Raw genomic sequence first — 19,492 nt, 5'->3', positions numbered from 1 at the left:
CAGATGTGTTGATGTTGAATGTTTTTGATAAACACTTTATGTGTTGAGAAAAATTCTCCTACTTCTTATGCTAAATAAACTCTTTAAAACCCTTCTTAGATCGGCTGGAAAACGCATCATCACAAAACTGTAAACAGGGCTGTTTTTCTTACTTTTTAAATATATGTTTCTCACAGGACAGCCACGCTACAAACATATGATGACTTCATAGAATATGATGCATTGATATAGATTAAACTACCCAACAGTTTATTAAGGAGTTAAAATGAACACAAACTTAAACATGTACAGCAGTAAAATGACACATACACATTAATGCAGCAGGAATATTAATCCAAAAACATAGGACAGAATAGAAAAACTCTGACAACATGGAACATTTTACTGCAATATTCATACTTTTACTATTAGTACTTTAAGTAGCCTACATTTTATTGATTACATACATTTACATGACTGAGGTTTTGAATGCAGGAGTTTTACTTGAAGTGGAGTATTTTCAGTGTGGTATTGATACTTTTACTTCAGTAAGGGATCTAATTTCTTCTTTCTCCACTGAAAAAGAACAATGCACAAGTCACTGAAAATGTTATATATTAAAGACAAGTTTGCATGTTCTCCTGGTGTCAGAATGGATGTTCTCAGGTTCTCCAGCTTCCTCCAACAGTCCAAAGACATGTCGGTTATCTGGTGACACTAAACTGCCCGTAGATGTGAGTGTGAGGGTGAATTGTTGTTTGTGTTAGCCCTGCCTCTCCATTCACGTCAGCTGTGATAGGCTCCAACCTTCCCGCAACATTAAAGCATAAGCAGTTACGGATAATAAATGAATAAATGCAGATTTAAAAGATTAATTAACTTATTTTGCTACCAATGTATATGATCATCATAATGACCAGGATACATGTTGGCATTATATGTTTCTGCAACCACGATACGTTACATTTGTATGTTATTATGTAGCCGATATGCTAAAACTTTATACTTTAACAATGCTGTGGTTAATGTGAGGTTAGGTTTAGGCACAAAAACCAATTGGTTATGGTGAGGAAAAGATCAGCTTTTGGCTTAAAACATCCAGTTCTGGGGGCCTAATTCTGGCAGAAAACACAGCGACAGGTCACTAAAACACAAGCAGTTTTGTTGTTTGTTGGTCTTGAACAGTGGCCTGCAGCTTGGCAGTCATCCCACATAGATCTCACGCCACAGCCAAATCACCACTAAAAATGTTGGCATTTTACATTTCTGATAACACAGATTACATTTGAGTTACATGTTGTTCGGGTTTAGAGAAATAAAATACATGGTTATGGTTAGCAAAAGATTATGTTTTAGCTTAAAATACTTGGTTTTAGGTGCAAAATCCCTTCAAGAAACACCGCAATGTCTCCATAAAAAAAACTATCGCCCTCTATGGCACAGTAGCCATTGGAAAAACAGTGACTGGTGGCTACAAAACACCCACATTTGGTGCCTAAAAAGCCTCTGAAAACACAGCAATGACTCGCTGAAACATAAACAGTTTTGTTTGTCGGTCTTGAGCAGTGATCAGCAACTTGGCAGGCGTCTCTCCTAGGTGTCACACCGTCTCCTCCACCTCCTGATGACAAAGTCAGCTCATATACTACATCTTTTTAGAAAGACTGATACATATGAATTGCACAAATTTAACAAATCAGTTGTTTGCAAAAATGTACCATGCCAACATTTTCTTCTGGCGACTGGGCTGATATGATACTTATATAAGTAATAAGTAAAACCATGAGTCTAAGCATAGATACAGTTGTGTCCACCTTCCTGCAATGAGTAATGCTGGGAAAAATTAAATGTGAATTTGATGTGAATGCTGCATTACACTCACACACACAGGGAGAGTTGCGGGGAAGCAGAAACTTAACATCTGTCAAAGATTCAGCGGTTATGCAAGACAGCACGCGTATAAACACAGACAGACTGTACAGTATGTGTTTGCATGCACTAGCAGCTCAACACAAGCAAGAAACTCTCTGTCTGTCTCTCACTCTCTCTCTCTCTCTCTCTCTCTCTCACACACACACACACACACACACACACACACACACAGATCAACCAAAGGGTTAGATAGAGCACTTATTGCTGCGGGTCATCTGTGCGACAACAAAGCAGACATGACATCGCCCTGTGTGTGTGTGTGTGTGTGTGTGTGGTTTGATACCAGCGTGCCCTGGAGCAAGGCATTGGGCTGAGACTCACACAAGCTCATGTTGTTTAACTACAAAAAATAAATAAACCCAGGAGGCTTCACTTGGAGAATGTACAGAACATGGGATTCTTAAATTGAGTCGAGGTGGAATGTGAACAGAAATATGAATCAGTGTTATGTATTAACTAGCAGATAACAGTCATATTGTTTTCAGATTTCCTTTTTTTTTTTTAGCAGTTTTTAATATTGTGACTGATGTGGGATGAACAGTTATCATTAAAGCAGCTAATAGAAATAAAAAAATAAAATAGATTTTTCAATGACAATGTAAAAACAATGTGAAAGAAGCTCTACAGAGCTGGGTTGGTGAGCAGTCCTGGACCATACATGCTCACCATGGACATAAAAGTCAGTTTAATGTGTCAACGGTCAACTTAATTCTCTCTGCCTCTCTGTCAATGTCTCTCACCCACAGTGTGCGTGACGAGGTTTCAGTGCTGTGACATCGACACAACGGCAGGCCCTGGTCAGATGTGGTGGAGACTGAGGAAGACTTGTTACCAGATTGTAGAGCACAGCTGGTTTGAAACCTTCATCATCTTTATGATTCTGCTAAGCTCCGGAGCTCTGGTCAGAAACACACACTTTATACGTAGTTTATTTTATTTAGATATGTTTGCTTTTACTGTAGTTTACTGTTAATTTAGTTTACTGTAGTTTATTTTTACAGCAGTTTGCTGTAGTTTATTAAGTTTACTGTTGTTTAATTTATTTAGAGAATTTTGTTTTTTCACTGTAGTTTATTTAGTTTACTGTAGTTTATTTTTACAGCAGTTTGCTGTAGTTTATTTAGTTTACTGTAGTTTCTATTGAATAGTTTGTTTTTTTCCACAGTTTACCCAGTTTACTCTAGTAAATTTATCATAGTTTATTTAATTTAGTATCAATTTCTTTTTTCCAAAAATCACTGTAGTTTACTGTAGTTTGTTTGATGTACTGTTGTTTCCTTTATTGAAGTAACTGCATGCTTTATTGGATTAACTAGTGTAGACTTTATTTGATTTAATATACTAATGTTTGCTTTTTAGAGTGGTTTTCTGTAAGTAATTTAATTTACGGATGTTTGCTTTTTGTCTGTGGTTAACTGCAGTTTACTTTATTTGATTTACTGATGTTTTTTTTTACAGTGGTTTATGGCAGTTTACTTTATTAATTAACTGTAGTTTATTTTATTCAATTTATTGTGGTTTACTTTATGTCATTAAATGTAGTTCCATTTATTTTAGTGTACTTTAATATACCATAGCTTATCTATTGAATTTCCTCATATTTGCTTTTTACAGTGGCTTGCTGTAGTTAACTTAATTTAATTAACGGTATTTTAATTTATTAAATTTGTTGCAGTTAACTTTATATAATTCACTGTTGTTTAAATTGTGAATTTTACTATATTTTACTTTTACCATAGTTTACTTTGTGATGATTTTCTTATTATTTCATTAATGGTAGTTTAGGAAATTTAAGGAAACTAATTTACTGAAATATTCTTCACTCACTTTATTTTACTATCGTTTACTTTATTTGATTTACTGTAGTTTATTTTATTTCCCGATGTTTACTTTAATCCAATCCAATCCACTTTATTTATATAGCACATTTTACAAACGGAGGTTTCCAAAGTGCTACACAGAAACAGAAATAAAATACTAAAAACAGTTTACTTAATGGTGTTTTACTTTATTTTATTTGTTGTAGTTTAGGAAATTTAAGGAGATTAACTTATTGTAATGTCCTTCACTAACTTAATTTTACTGAAGTTGAATTCATTTAATTAACTGTAATTTCTTCTATTTAATTTACTGTAATTTACTTTTTACCATATTGTACTTTACTGTGGTTTACTTTATTTAATTCATTGTAGTTTGTGTCACTAGCTTTAGTTTAATTTCATGTGGTGTACTTTACTGTTCATCACTACTGTACTTTACCTCAGTTAACTCAGGCAGCTTGACTTTACTATAGGTTACATTGTTCTTTACTTAATTTACTTACCTATATTAATTTAATTTACCATAGTTTACTTTCGCTTACTCAATAATGTAACCTTACTTTGTTGTTGTTTACTGTACCTTAGTTCACCTCACTTTTTTGTGGTTTAATATAATTCACTTTACTATAGTTAACTTACTTTAATTTAGTTCACTGTTTATTAACGCTCCACACCCTGCTGCCCCCTTTAGGCCTTTGAGGACATCTACATCGAGCAGAGGAAGGTGATCAAGGTGGTGCTGGAATTCGCAGACAAGATCTTCACCTACATCTTCATCCTAGAGATGTTGCTCAAGTGGCTCGCCTATGGCTTCAAGAAGTACTTCACCAACTACTGGTGCTGGCTTGACTTCCTCATTGTTGATGTAAGTCAATGATTAGTTGATTGATGGTTGATTTGTTGGTTTATTGGTCCGTTGAATGGTTTATTTGTTTGGTTCTTTTAAAAACTGAAATTGAATGTTAATGTTGACGTTATAACTGTGACCATAGTCATTATTTTAATCCTGTGGATTATGTAACAGTGTGATGACAATAATGTGGATACAAGAGTGACAAAGATGATAATTAGAGCTCACAGTTTTCATTGAACAGAAAACAGTGCTGATGGTGATGAGAAAGTTAAAATGCAATAGTTAAATCAACCAATTTATGTAGACCAGATTAGTATAGTACTTGAGCTAATAATCTAAATACTTAATTTATGGTCCTTTACTTTATCAGCTTACTTAATTTGCTTTATTTTATTGTTGTTTCCTAAATAATTTTACTCAGCTAAATCTTACGTAGTTTACTGTAGTTTACTTGACTTTACCTTAGTTTATTTACTCTACTTTTTTCATTTATACTCAACTGAAGTTAACTTACTTTGCACTATAGAAATGTAATACATGGTAGTTCACTAGATTCACTTGCTTAATTTACTTAACAACTTTGTAGTTGTTTACTTAATTTATTTACCATCGTTTACTCATTTATTACTTTATACTCTACTGTAAACTTACTGTACATAATGATCATTTCATTTACCGTAGTTTGCTAACTTCACTTGACCATAGTTTAGTTACTTAGTTATTTAATTCTTTACTATAGTTTACCTTTCTTACTGTACTTTGTGGTAGTTTAATTTACTGTAGTTAGCTTGACTTGATGTGCTTTACCTTAGTTTACTGACTTTACTTTTTATTGTTTATCGTCATTTACGAAGTTAACTTGACTTAAGTTTACTTAATAATGTTGCTTTATTCAGTTTTGCCTCACTTTATTTTTCTTTACTTTACCTTAGTTTACCTACTTTACTTGTTACCTCATACCTTACTGTAGTTTACAGTACAGTATTTTAGTGTGATTTATCATAGTTAGCATACTTAATAATTTTGCCTTACTTACCTCAACTTCACTTGATTTACTTAAGTGTATCTACTTAACTATAAGTTTCTTTATACTTTACACTGGTTTACTTAAATTTTCATTTAACTATTTTCAAGTGTAGAATATGGAAAGCGCTGATGGTTGGCATGGTGACAGTGAAGTTATTGATGTCAAAGTTGACACAGATGACATCACTTTTCATAATCTTGATCCCTAAAAATGATCAATATGCTGACATAATTTTCTGAGATTATTTGTTCTACTTTTTATGTATTTTATTTATATACACTGCTCAAAAATGAAAAATTCTTATTAAATACTTTGTTCTTTACATAGTTGAATGTGCTGACAACAAAATCACACAAAAATTATCAATGGAAATCAAATTTATTAACCCATGGAGGTCTGGATTTGGAGTCACACTCAAAATTAAAGTGGAAAAACACACTACAGGCTGATCCAACTTTGATGTAATGTCCTTAAAACAAGTCAAAATGAGGCTCAGTAGTGTGTGTGGCCTCCACGTGCCTGTATGACCTCCCTACAACGCCTGGGCATGCTCCTGATGAGGTGGCGGATGGTCTCCTGAGGGATCTCCTCCCAGACCTGGACTAAAGCATCTGCCAACTCCTGGACAGTCTGTGGTGCAACGTGGCGTTGATGGATGGAGCGAGACATGATGTCCCAGATGTGCTCAATTGGATTCAGGTCTGGGGAATGGGCGGGCCAGTCCATAGCATCAATGCCTTCGTCTTGCAGGAACTGCTGACACACTCCAGCCACATGAGGTCTAGCATTGTCTTGCATTAGGAGGAACCCAGGGCCAACCGTACCAGCATATGGTCTCACAATGGGTCTGAGGATCTCATCTCGGTACCTAATGGCAGTCAGACTACCTCTGGCGAGCACATGGAGGGCTGTGCGGCCCCCCAAAGAAATGCCACCCCACACCATTACTGACCCACTGCCAAACCGGTCATGCTGGAGGATGTTGCAGGCAGCAGAACGTTCTCCGCGGCGTCTCCAGACTCTGTCACGTCTGTCACATGTGCTCAGTGTGAACCTGCTTTCATCTGTGAAGAGCACAGGGCGCCAGTGGCGAATTTGCCAATCTTGGTGTTCTCTGGCAAATGCCAAACGTCCTGCACGGTGTTGGGCTGTAAGCACAACCCCCACCTGTGGACGTCGGGCCCTCATACCACCCTCATGGAGTCTGTTCCTGACCATTTGAGCAGACACATGCACATTTGTGGCCTGCTGGAGGTCATTTTGCAGGGCTCTGGCAGTGCTCCTCCTTGCACAAAGGTGGAGGTGGCGGTCCTGCTGCTGGGTTGTTGCCCTCCTACGGCCTCCTCCACGTCTCCTGATGTACTGGCCTGTCTCCTGGTAGTGCCTCCATGCTCTGGACACTATGCTGACAGACACAGCAAACCTTCTTGCCACAGCTCGCATTGATGTGCCATCCTGGATGAGCTGCACTACCTTAACCACTTGTGTGGGTTGTAGACTCCGTCTCATGCTACCACTAGAGTGAAAGCACCGCCTGCATTCAAAAGTGACCAAAACATCAGCCAGAAAGCATAGGAACTGAGAAGTGGTCTGTGGTCACCACCTGCAGAACCACTCCTTTATTGGGGGTGTCTTGCTAATTGCCTATAATTTCCACCTGTTGTCTATTCCATTTGCACAGCAGCATGTGAAATTGATTGTCAATCAGTGTTGCTTCTTAAGTGGACAGTTTGATTTCACAGAAGTGTGACTGACTTGGAGTTACATTGTGTTGTTTAAGTGTTCCCTTTATTTTTTTGAGCAGTGTATTATGTTGTGGTGACTTGATTATTTGACATCCTTCCTCACATTGCTCACAAGCAATATAATTTCTAATACTTCCACTTTTTTTACTTCTATTACATTTTTTGGTTTTCCTTCACAACTCATTTAATTCAAGAACAAAGACACAGAAAGCAAGATTCTCAAATCAAATCAACTTTGCCGTGATTGATAATATTAAAATGACTAAAATTTTTAGATCCATAACAAAAAATCTGTAGACATGTCTTAAACATATAATGCAACATCTACATGAACATATTCACAAGAACAGAAAATAATAAAACACATTTATATATACACTCTATAAAAGTTTATCAAAATTTAAAAAAAAAAATTAAAGTAGCCATAATTGAGGGAAAAGAAGAATGACATTAATATAACAGCTGATTCCAAACTGTTCAATGGTAGTGTGACACATATTACAGTTATTAAAAAGAAATATATGCATGCATATCTCAGGTAGTGTGCGTTACAGCACTTGTCTTGCTCTGAGTCTCTCTCCACTGCCATAATGCAACTCTATAAATAAAAGCCATGAGAGACAAAGAAAGACAAAGAGGAACAGAGAGAGAAAGTCTAAACAGCTTCAGGCCAAACGATCAGCACTGGCTTTTTAACCTCTGCACACATACACATATAAAGATGTGTATATTTGGACACTCTCTTTCGCTCTTCTAGGCACGATTATAAAGTAGAGGTAGACTGATGCACACACCATACATATGCATGCATTGAGTCTCTCTCTGGTTCTCTGGGTGTTTTCCGCCTGGCTGTCTTCATAAATGACACGTGTTGTGACATTTTTATTTGACTGCAGTGACCTAAAGAGAGAGAAGAAAGAGATGTGTTGAGTCACAGAGGTCTAACATGCAGATCTGAGACAACAAACAGAGCACAGTGTTAATAGTAAAGAAAGACTCACATAATTTACTTAAAGCTGCATTCATTGCTTTTTAGCCACCAGAGGGCAGAAAAACACAAATACAAGTCCACAACACACATCACCAGAAAATCAGATTGTTATGACTAATGACTCAGTGTTGGATCATCTAAATCAGTGGTTCTCAGTTTGGGGTGTAGGGACTAGAGCTGCATGGATATGAGGAAAACATGCATTAAGCTGCTTTCACACTGCCCTGCAGTAACTAGGTGGCAGAGGGGAAATGGTTTCCAACACAACGGTAGGGGTATGAAGTGGTCGTTGCCCATGTGCACGTGAAAAGATTTTGCTCTGCGGCACAAAGTATACTGTGTTGAACTTCTGGCAGTTGCCACTCGGCTTTGGCAGATCACATAGCGGGCATTATGACAGCAGAAAGAAGACAAGATGGAAGCTTTGACAATGTTGGTGTCTGAATATCTGGAGTTACAGCACTAGCAACTTTGGGGACAGTCACAAGAAAAACTGGGCCTTGGATAAAGTCTCCACCGAACTTCAGATGACTGGTAAATTGTCCAATTGTGTAGGAATCTTTGGTAGTTTCAGTGATTTCCATTGTCCAGCTGCAGGCTAGTATGTATGTAGTGGTGGCTTTAAAAAACGCCTTGCTTTTTTGGGAAATCCCCTTGCAGGTCAGCGGTTGTCAGGGCAGTTACTACGCAGCAGTGTGAAAGCAGCTTTAACTTGGTTGAATTGCAGTAATTATATTACTTGCAATAAATAAAGAGATGTTAAAGTCAGTTATCGTCTGCTTTCAATATACTGCTAAAATACAACAAATAAATTTAACACTTTAAATTGAACAAACTGAACACTGTGCTTAACTCAACAGAATTAATGTTACATTTTAAAGTGCAGTTTTCCACTGATGTTGTCTTTAAGTGCAACATCACAGTTGTTGTGTATCATACAAGTTAACTTTACAATGACAGTATTTTTTAAAAAGAAAAACACCGGTGAAGGACTCACAAAGCAAACTTGAATAAACATTCTGGCTCTTTAAATCAGACTCAGTTCGGTACAAGGGTGATCAGTAACACAGGCAAAAGTATCCAAATTGACAGGAAAAAAAGGTTGGCTGAAACAAACTTACAAGAAACACTAGGACAACTGCTGGACCTCTCACTTGAAGGTAAAGACAATCTGGTAACAGAGGAAGAAAGATGGGGACTTAGATAATGTAAGACAAGGGAGACAATGAGACACAGGTGAAACACATTAGGGTGGGGCAAGTGATCACAAAGGAGGGAAACTTGACAGGATGTGGGATCTGAAACGAGACAAGTCACTGGTTACCAAAATAAAACAGGAAACTCAGGGATGACAAATAAACACGGACTCAGGGAGGTTGACAGGTTATGACACACAAGGATCAGGGCAGGTCACACACAAGGAATAAAAAGAAGACAAAGAATATAAATGATGGAATTTAAAAAAAAAAAAAAAAAAGGATAAACACATTTCTGTTAGACATTTTTTTTTAATTTTTTTTTATTTCTCTCAGGCTTTTCTCTGATTTGTCTTGTTTCTTGTGAAATGCACCTTTTCAGGGCTCTAACTTTCACCAGATTCATCCGCTAAACATAACTTGATAAACTAGTTAATGCTAAACATAACTGAAATCTTTTATTTACCTTATATATATTTAAAAAATGTCTTTATTTCAAACAGGTTCATATTGGATACAGACTTTTATTTCTCATTTCTTCTGTTCTATAAGCTTTTTAATTATATTTTAGTCAAAAGATTCAATGTTCTTTTGAAAGCCCTGAGAGGAAGTTGGGAAATAATACAGGCAATATTGGCCAAAAGTTTATCTGTGACATATGGGATGTTATCTCCTATATAAAAGATAAACTTATATGCTTGATTAAGCTTTTAAGAGTGGGACAGCTGTGCAGAATGAAACGCTTAGTGCACGATACAAAGCATACTGACTGTTCAGCCAAATGCAGCATAAAGAAAAGGTTTTACCATCTCAGTTAACTAGCTAAAAATATAGGCTTTAAAAGATAATGGAACTGTGCAGTGGTGCCTGTAGGATTTTATTTCATACACACAAGAACTGCCCACCCTCAACATCTAGGTTCCCATGAACACATACATACACAGTGTACTCAGCAAGCAAGTGAGATGTTAGCACCCACCTGTGTAGGAAATAACATCTTGTACATAAGAGATAATATGTCCTACGTAGGAGATACACTTTGGCCAACATTGCTAAAACTTTTCTTTTTTTTTCACCCGGCCTTTTAAATTCTTTGATAGTTTTGTGAGTTTCTGATCTGCACCTGTTTTAATTTGCATTATTCCCTGTCATCCTGATAAATTCAACATAGTGTACACTTGCACAGCATTGATTTTGTCATTACAACAACATGTCATACTCACCCCTCAAATACTGTGAGTGTATTTACTCATTAATTTATTCCTATCGCCATTTGTTTAGTGTGCAGCTACCATCAATGAAACTCAACACTCTCCTCATAGATGCTTTACATTAAAAGGCATAAACCATTCCCTTTACTGATAGGCTTTTATTATGAAATATATGCAGGAAGTGTAGAGGCTCATTGAAAGAAGCTTAACAGTGAACAAAAGGACATAAAAATGAATCTTACTGTGATGAATTGGAGGGTAAGAACAGTATTTATGGTATGGTAATATTTGACAAAGTACGTTATGAATTTTAATTCTGTGTGTTAGACTTTGAAAATGTCTAAAAAATGTTTGACCCTTTAGATCTCAGTGTTGGGTCTGCTGGCTCAGTTCATCTCTATGGACAACATCGCCACTATGCGTGTGCTGAGGACGCTCAGGGCTCTCCGTCCTCTCCGGGCCGCGTCCCGCTTCGCTGGTATCAGGGTAAGAACCAGAACCTTACCCGGAGCTCCGCCCAACAGAACCAACCTGAGACCTGCTGCTCGAGTGTGAAAAACAAAGCATACATGTGGGGCGAAGAGGGTGTTAGAGATGCTCCGGTTTCTTTGTTAGACTTGATGTCATCTTGATTTAAGTAGAAGGGATATATCACAGTGTTTCAGTACAACTAGAATATTTTGTGGTTCATCATCCCTGATATCACTGAATATTGACCATAACTTAAAGTTATATATCAACACAATCTGTATAAACCAGAACAAAATAAATGCTGGCAGTGCACATTTCTACAAACGACGGATATGTTACATTTGTACCTTAGCGTGTAGTGGATACATTAAAAACTTATCTTTACATTTCAGTTAGATTTAGACACAAAAACTTGGTTATGTTAAGGAAAAGATCATGATTTGGCTTAAAATACCGAGCTTTTATGGAACTATCCTGGCAGGAGATGCAGCAGTGTCTCTGTAAAAAAAATAACCACTCTTTCATGGCTCTATCCTGGTTGGAAATGCAGTGTTGGGTCATTAAAAAACACCCACATTTGGGTGCTAAAAATCAGCTGGAAATGGTAATTACTTGCTAAATCACAACTGCTTTTGTTGTTTGTTGGTCTCAAACAGTGGTCTGTAACTTGGCAGCTGTCTTGCCTATAGGTGTCACAGTGTCAACCATCCCCTCCACCTCCAGATGACAAAGTCAGCTCAAATACTACGTCACTTTAGAAACATTGACATGATACCTATCAAATGTAACATATTTGGGGTTTGCAGAAATGTAAAATGCTAACAGTTCTTTTAGCAACTGTGCTGAATACTTCCAACATTTATCATTTAAATTCTCTGCTAGCGCTTAATCAGTTTTTCTGCTACTGGAGAAAAATCTGTCATTAAGATTTTCTATTAATTTCATTAAAGTTTTCGAGGCCGTGTTGCAGTCTCAAAGTTTACAAGATATTTTAACTGACTTTTGGATTATGAGGTTTTAGTGCAATCATGCAGAAATATTTCCTAAAAAGCACCTAAGTACTTCACAGCTAAACACACATCCAAGAATAACAGTACAGTCTGTTGTATTTACCTTTTACAAAGGCTTTCATAACACGGGACAAATTTATACTGATCTTTATTGGCTCTAAATACTCCACAGTCAGCCTCATTTCTCACCAAGTAAACAGTAATAATCCTTTTCTCTTCCACAGTTTGAATAAAGGAGTACATTCAGTTTATTTGGACATCGAAGATGAACTGAATATTAACACATTAAAATAACTTACCTCAACTGAGGTAATATTATTTGTTTCACAGGTCAAAGTCTCAGTCTGTCATCAGAAACATCATCTAAAAGAAAAAAAAGAAGTAGCAGCAATGTGCTTTCCCTTTGCTGATGCTAAACTAACTTTATTGAATTCATTCATGTCTCCTTCCTCTCCTCCAGGACTTGCCAGTCAGCTGATATTCAAACTAACACTCCTGTGCCTCCCCACAGTTCTGATCGGCTGGTGTCATTGTGGCTCAGTCCTCTCCCACTCTGTCTTTCATTAGACTAGAGGTTAACTGTCCTGCTTCTGTCCTCTGTTTCTCCTTCTCCTGTCTTTCTGTCTGTCTTCATATATCTGTCTCTGTATTTTTTTCTATCCTGTCCCTCCTCTCTTTCTACCTCTCTCTTTCCTCCAGGTCTCATTGGTCAGTTTGGTGGCCAATACATTGGGTTATTCAGACTTTGCAGCCATCAAATCCCTGCGGACGCTACGGGCCCTGCGGCCCCTCAGAGCCCTCTCCAGATTTGAAGGCATGAGGGTAAGAGTCAGTATTAGTAACACAAACACACCTGGGCATTGGTGAAGTACTCACATCCTTTACTCAAGTAAAAGTACTAGTAATACACTGTAAAAAAAAAAAAAAAAAAAATGTTATAGTAAAAGAAAATGTTTTAGTATAATCAGAAAAAAGTAGTTAAAGAGAAGGTTCACCCCAAAATCTAAAATAGATATTTTTCCTCTTAAGGCTCATTTATTCTTCCTTTAAATACAAAAACAGATCTGTCCATTGCAAACATTGTAAATGCTCCTGCTTACATACTTCTGTGCGTCCTTTATGTTGGCATAATTATAACCAGTAGATGGCAATAAAGGGCGGAGTCAAAAGTTTCATACAACCACAAACGAGGCAATGGTGGAGGAGGTCATAATATTATAGCTGGAAACTAGGAGGTGTTGTAGACAGCAAGGCTGTGCATTCATGAATACATCCTGACATGTGGACAGGGAATTCTTTCACTACATTACTGATTTCGTTCCGTTTAGCTATTTTTTAAACATCTTCATCGTTTCCTATGGTCATGTCTCACTAGAAGTACACTAACTTACTTGCCGGGCATGATGGTCCCTTTTAAAGGGACAGTTCAGCCCCAGATCAAAAATTCCTATTTTGCCTCTTACTTTTAGTGCTATTTATCAGTCTAGATTGTTTTGATGTGAGTTGTAGAGTGTCTGAGATATCAGCTGTAGATATGTCTGCCTTCTTTCTAGGCTCACTCAGTTAGAGCTCACTCAGTTCTGGAACCATGCCAAAAACTGTTGTTCACATCAGTCTCTTCGATCAGTTTACATGCGGAAATAGAGTCCAGGTTGAAAAATGCTGAAGGTATCCTCTACTGAAATCAACTGCCATTAACATAAATATGTATGATTTATTGATTTCAAATTAACTTTAAAAAATTGTAATTATTACTTTCAAACTCATTTCAGAACATATTAACATGGATGGCTATACTTCCAGGAGTTCATTCAACTCATCAGATTAAATTTCCAAAGAAACATGATTATCATATTAGCTAACTTCCCAGCATGCTTTTTAGACCCATCTCTCTCTCGCTCTCTCTCTACATGTTACGGGTTGTTTTGATCATACACAATGAGTATCTGCTTCATTCCCTTTCCATCTGCAGTTAATTGAACGAGGTCACTGCTTTGTGCTTATTATAAAACCAAGGACTCAAATATTTCTACTATTCTTAGCTGTTAAAGTCTATAACTTCTTGTTATTTTGTGTCATTCTGTCAGAGGAGGTGATAAAAAGACTTCATAAATATCTGTCTGAATAAAATCATCCATTCACACACTCAGGTTATATTAATAACTGACATTAAATGTTACATGATGTAAGAGATGATAAATATAAGACCAGAGAGTATTTTAGTGCCCAGGTGTGTTTAAAGGTGTGTTTTTGCAGTGTTTTATCTTCTAACATCTCACCTGTTGTTTCAGTCTTTTCTGCTTTCTGATTGGTTCATCTCATTACTTCCTGTCAGTGTTTGACTTTCCTCCTCCTCAGAGGTTTTCTCTTTCAGAAAACAAACTCATGTTTCTCTTATGTTAAAGAATCAGTATTTAAAAATGCGCATGTCCATAAACTTATGTGACCAAAAAGGAAACATGGACCCTCCACTCTGTTTCTGTTTCTGTCATTCATCAGTATTACTGACAGTATCACAGAGTCAGTGTCCTGCACAAACTTCACCCTGCACTGAGAGACAGAGGAGGAGAGAAAATGTGTTTTTGAAAACACAACATCTAAATCCACATGACTAATGTCAGTGATCAAATTTTGTCATTGGTGGAAGAAGTACTCAGATCATTTACATTACCAAGACAAGATATTTAATGTTCAAACTGATAAAGTTTATTGTTTTGTTAATATACACTCCTGAATTTGACGCCTGACACAGGTCTCAATAAAGACTAGGTTGTGGAATGCTCAAAAAATACCTGTTTGAAATATTCCACAGGTAAACAGGTTAACTAGTCAACAGATTACAGTATGATGACTGGGTATGAAAGGAGCATCCTTGAGAGGTTCAGTTGTTCCCAGACAAGGTGTGAGGTTCAGCACTTTGTGAAAAACTGTGTGGGCAAATTGTCCAACAGTTTAAGAACAAAGTTTCTCAACGTACAATCACAAAGAATTTATGGATTTCACAATCTATAATCAATAATATCATCATAAGATTCAGAGAATCTGAAGAAATCTCAACACGTAAGGGGGAAGGCTGGAAACCAACATTGAATGGCTGTGACTTTTGACCCCTCCGGCTGCACTGCATTAAAAACGAACACAATTGTATAAAGGCTATAACTACATGGGCTCAGGAACACTTTGGAAAACCACCGTCAGTAAACACAGTTCATTGCAGCATCTACAAATGCAAGTCAGGAATTTGCCATGCAAAGTGAAAGCCGTATATCAACAACATCCAGAAACACCGCAGACTTCTCTGAGCCTAACCTCGTCTGGGATGATCTGAAACAAAGTGGAGTGCCGTGGTTTGAAGAGTCCATCATGTTGTGTCCCCTAAAGAAGAAGAGGACCATCTAGACTGTTACCAGCTCAAAGTTTCAAAGCCAGCATCTGTGATGGTATGGGGGTGTGTTAGTGCCCATGGCATTATGGATAACTTCACAACTGTGAAGGCACCATGAATGCTGAAAGGTACAAACAGGTTCTGGAGCAATGTATGTTACCATCCAGATGACGTTTTTTTCAGGAACGTCCCTGTTTATTACACTTCGACACTTTCTGCACGTGTTCCAACAGCGTGGCTTCATAGTAAAAGAGTTCAGGTACTAGACTGACCTGCCTGCAGTCCAGACCTGTCTCCCATTGAAGGCACGTGGAGCATTATGAAGCATAAAATACAACAACAGAGACCCCAGACTGCTGAACAACTTAGTCGTATATCATGCAAAAATGAGAGTGTATTTCACTTTAAAATGTCAACGGTTAGTGTGTCACTTCCCAAACACTTACTGAGTGTTAAAAGAAAAAGTGATGTCACTAAACATGCTCCTGTCCCAACTTTATTATAACATAATGCAGGCATCAAATTCAGAATGAGTGTGTATTTAGAGAAAACAATAAAGTTTATCAGGTTAAACATTAAATATATTGTCTTTGGACTGTATACAATTGAATATAAATTTTAACAAGGATTTGCAAATCATTGCATTCTGTTTTATTTACATTTTACACAGCATCCCAACTTTTTTGTAATCAGTATTGATTAAGTACCAGTAGCACGCTGTAAAAATACTATTCACTGATGAAATGATTGACAGCCATTTCAATGTTCTATTTTATCAAACTGTCCAATCAGTATTTTGTAATCAAACTAGTCAGTTTCAACACAGCCAAGAAAAAAAAATTAAGGTAAAATGTAAAAGGTGTGCAGGACGCTGACTCTGGTCCACGTGAGATTCTGCTGTGGTTCACGTGGTGCATGCTGGGAATGAAGTCAGAGCTTTCACTCTCCCATGATCCTCTCTTCTTTGTCTGGCTAATAAGATTAGCTCTCGTGTCAATTTACAAAATGCTGCTCGCTCACCACCACAGGGCTGGAGAGGCAGGTTGAAGTGACATAGCTGATTCAGCTCGCACTCTGAGCACCAACAGGAAGCAGGGTGATTTCCCCCAAAATATAAACCGTTAATAAGAAAGTCCACTATCACTCCTCTTCTTCTGCTGCTGCTGCTGCTGAGTTTTTTTTAGACAGAAGGAGAAAGTGAAGCACTGGTTTCACTAAATATCCTCATTCACTTCATATGGGAGTGATGGTGTCAGCAACATGTTTAGACATCAAAATGGAAGTTTTCTTGGACCAGATTATTCTAAAGCTTTTTCTTTTTTTTTAATATCTAGTTTCCACACTACACGTACAGAAATAAATAGAAAATTTAAATTACACAGTATTAACTGAGCAAAAAGAAATGTAAAAGAGATGGACCATAAACATCACAGAATAGACAGCTAATAGTTGTTGAATAATTGTATTTCGTCAACAACTAAGTGTCATCTAAAATGTTTTGTTGGCTTAACTCAGATTCTGAATATTTGATTAAAGTTCTAACATGTTGAGGCTTATGAGTCTATACTTTAAAATTATTTAATGTTCAGATTTTTTCAGTTTTAATGCACCTTACCAAAAAAAATCATCCTGACCAATATAATTTAACTTAAATCTCAAAAATGCATCAAAACTTTAAGCATAGTCTCATGGTAAAATAAAAGCATCATCATTTTTATATGACGGGAGATAAATATTCATGTTTCTGTATGTTATATGAGGATTAAGTATGTAAAAAAGCTGTAGTTGCTTTACTTTAAAATCTGACATGACATGTCACGTTGAAGCTCAAACTTTGTAGTTCCTGTCCCTCCCATATGAGTTGAGTGTCACATTAGTTAAAGAGGAACTTTGCTGATTTCCAGCCGGGTCTGTGTGTGCAGATAAACGGTGTTTGGCTTCCCTCCACGCCTCCAGCTCACAGAACTCCCCACCCGTCCACCAGCCAAAATCTACTAAATGACATGAAACCCATCATAGATGATGAAAAAACATGTTTTGTGTCACCTGGCAGATTTTTGCTCACAGCCCGCACAGGGAGTTCCTGGCACTGCTGGCACAAGGAAAGTCAAACACCATTCATCTGCACACACTCCTCACACTGCGGTGACACAGACCTGGTTAAATATATCTGCAAAGTTTCCCTTTAATGCGGAGATGTACAAAGGAAACAGTAGGGACTCAGGATAAATAAGAAAACACTAGATTCTCCAGTCTGCCTCAATCTGGCAATATATTAGAGACTTTTAGACCTGTGTTTCACTTCACACTGGATCATATCTATATATATATCTATATATATGTATATATCTCTATATATATATCTATATATATATATATATATATATATATGTATGTATAGATATATGTATATATATATATATATATATATATATATATATATATATATATATATATATACATGATAAGATAAGAATATATCTTTATTGTGCTGAAAGAGCAGGAACTTTACAAAAACATACCAAGCAAAACATTGCAAGGTGAAGGCACAATAGAGATTAAGAGCAGCAGAGTCAGCAAGTCTATGTTAACAGACTAATGATGTGATATAAAGTAGTGGTATTTATGTCTGCCATTGACTGAAGATTCTTAAAAGACTGTGTGAGTACAGTTATTTGTTGTTGACAGTGTTTTCATCCTTGAACTTCAGTATTTGCACAAGCCAAGACTAAAACTCTGCTAAACTACTGAACATGTTTGACTTTGTGGGAACATCAACATCAGAAAAAGATGATTTAGACACTGATTTAGACATCTCGGATTGAGTTTTAAGACCACCTTAGAGCCAAACAACATGGGGCGTGAACATGACGCATCATGTTGGCAGGGTAGAGCAGGGTTTTTTCCTCCTACAGAGACTCCATCTCCGCAGCTTGTCTTTGCTGCCAGCTTAATTAAGTAGATTGTTTTAACTGCAGGGTGCATTGATTTGATTGATTAATTTTAATGTAAAGTTTAACAATAAGAGGTTGCTCTGCTGCTCTGCATTAACCCTGGTAACAGATTGTGCTAATTTTTTACACAGTACCATGTAAAAATACATGTACCATGTAGAAGTAAGATGAGAAGAAAATACTCAAGTATTTATTGTGTTTGACCTGTGTGTGTTTGTGTGTGATGCCGTCTTGTTTGTGTCGGTGCAGGTGGTGGTGAATGCTCTGATTGGGGCGATTCCCTCCATCATGAACGTGCTGCTGGTCTGTCTCATCTTCTGGCTCATCTTCAGCATCATGGGCGTAAACCTGTTTGCCGGCAAGTTTGGCCGCTGCGTCAATCGCACAGGCCACATGTATGAGTCCTCCGTTATCAACAACAAGACAGAGTGCGAGGCAGTCAACGACACGTCGCTCTACTACTGGACCAAAGTGAAGGTCAACTTCGACAACGTCGGGGCAGGATACCTGGCTCTGCTGCAAGTGGTGAGAGACTGTGTTACGTCAGGGTGTTGTGGCTATTACACAGGGAGAGGCTGGTGTTTCTTTACTGCAATTTATTTTAACTCATTAGATGGCATACACTACTACTAATACTCTCCTGCCACCATTCAGATGTGTGAGAGGACTACTCTCCTGCCCGGATCTTCCACAAAGGGTCCGCGACCCTTAGGGGGTCCTCAGACACAGACTTACTGCAGTGGGGCTGCCAATTTATTATTTAATAATTTAATTTAAGTTTGTTTGTAGTTGTTGTTGTTGTTGTTGTTGTTTTCAAAAATTATTACATAAACACACATGAACATGAATCCAATAAACAAGCAAAGATAAATTGGCCTATTTATGAAAAAAAAATTACAGTACACAACATTAATGATG

The 19,492-nt window shown here is 37.2% G+C and overlaps 1 protein-coding gene across 1 annotated transcript in view; it reads left to right on the top strand.

The window, feature by feature from the left end:
- Positions 1 to 19,492, top strand: part of LOC125881479 (sodium channel protein type 4 subunit alpha-like) — a 353,001-nt gene that overhangs the window by 312,235 nt on the left and 21,274 nt on the right. The window contains exons 24-27 of the mRNA XM_049564551.1: positions 2,658 to 2,812; positions 4,423 to 4,596; positions 12,935 to 13,057; positions 18,824 to 19,099. Coding sequence (XP_049420508.1) covers positions 2,658 to 2,812; positions 4,423 to 4,596; positions 12,935 to 13,057; positions 18,824 to 19,099 — 728 coding nt within the window. The remainder of the gene's footprint in view (positions 1 to 2,657; positions 2,813 to 4,422; positions 4,597 to 12,934; positions 13,058 to 18,823; positions 19,100 to 19,492) is intronic.

Source organism: Epinephelus fuscoguttatus, linkage group LG21, assembly GCF_011397635.1.
Source record: "Epinephelus fuscoguttatus linkage group LG21, E.fuscoguttatus.final_Chr_v1".
In the NCBI taxonomy this organism is placed as follows: domain Eukaryota; kingdom Metazoa; phylum Chordata; class Actinopteri; order Perciformes; family Serranidae; genus Epinephelus; species Epinephelus fuscoguttatus.
Note: the sequence above shows the minus strand (reverse complement) of the source record. Positions and strands in the feature narration are given on the sequence as shown.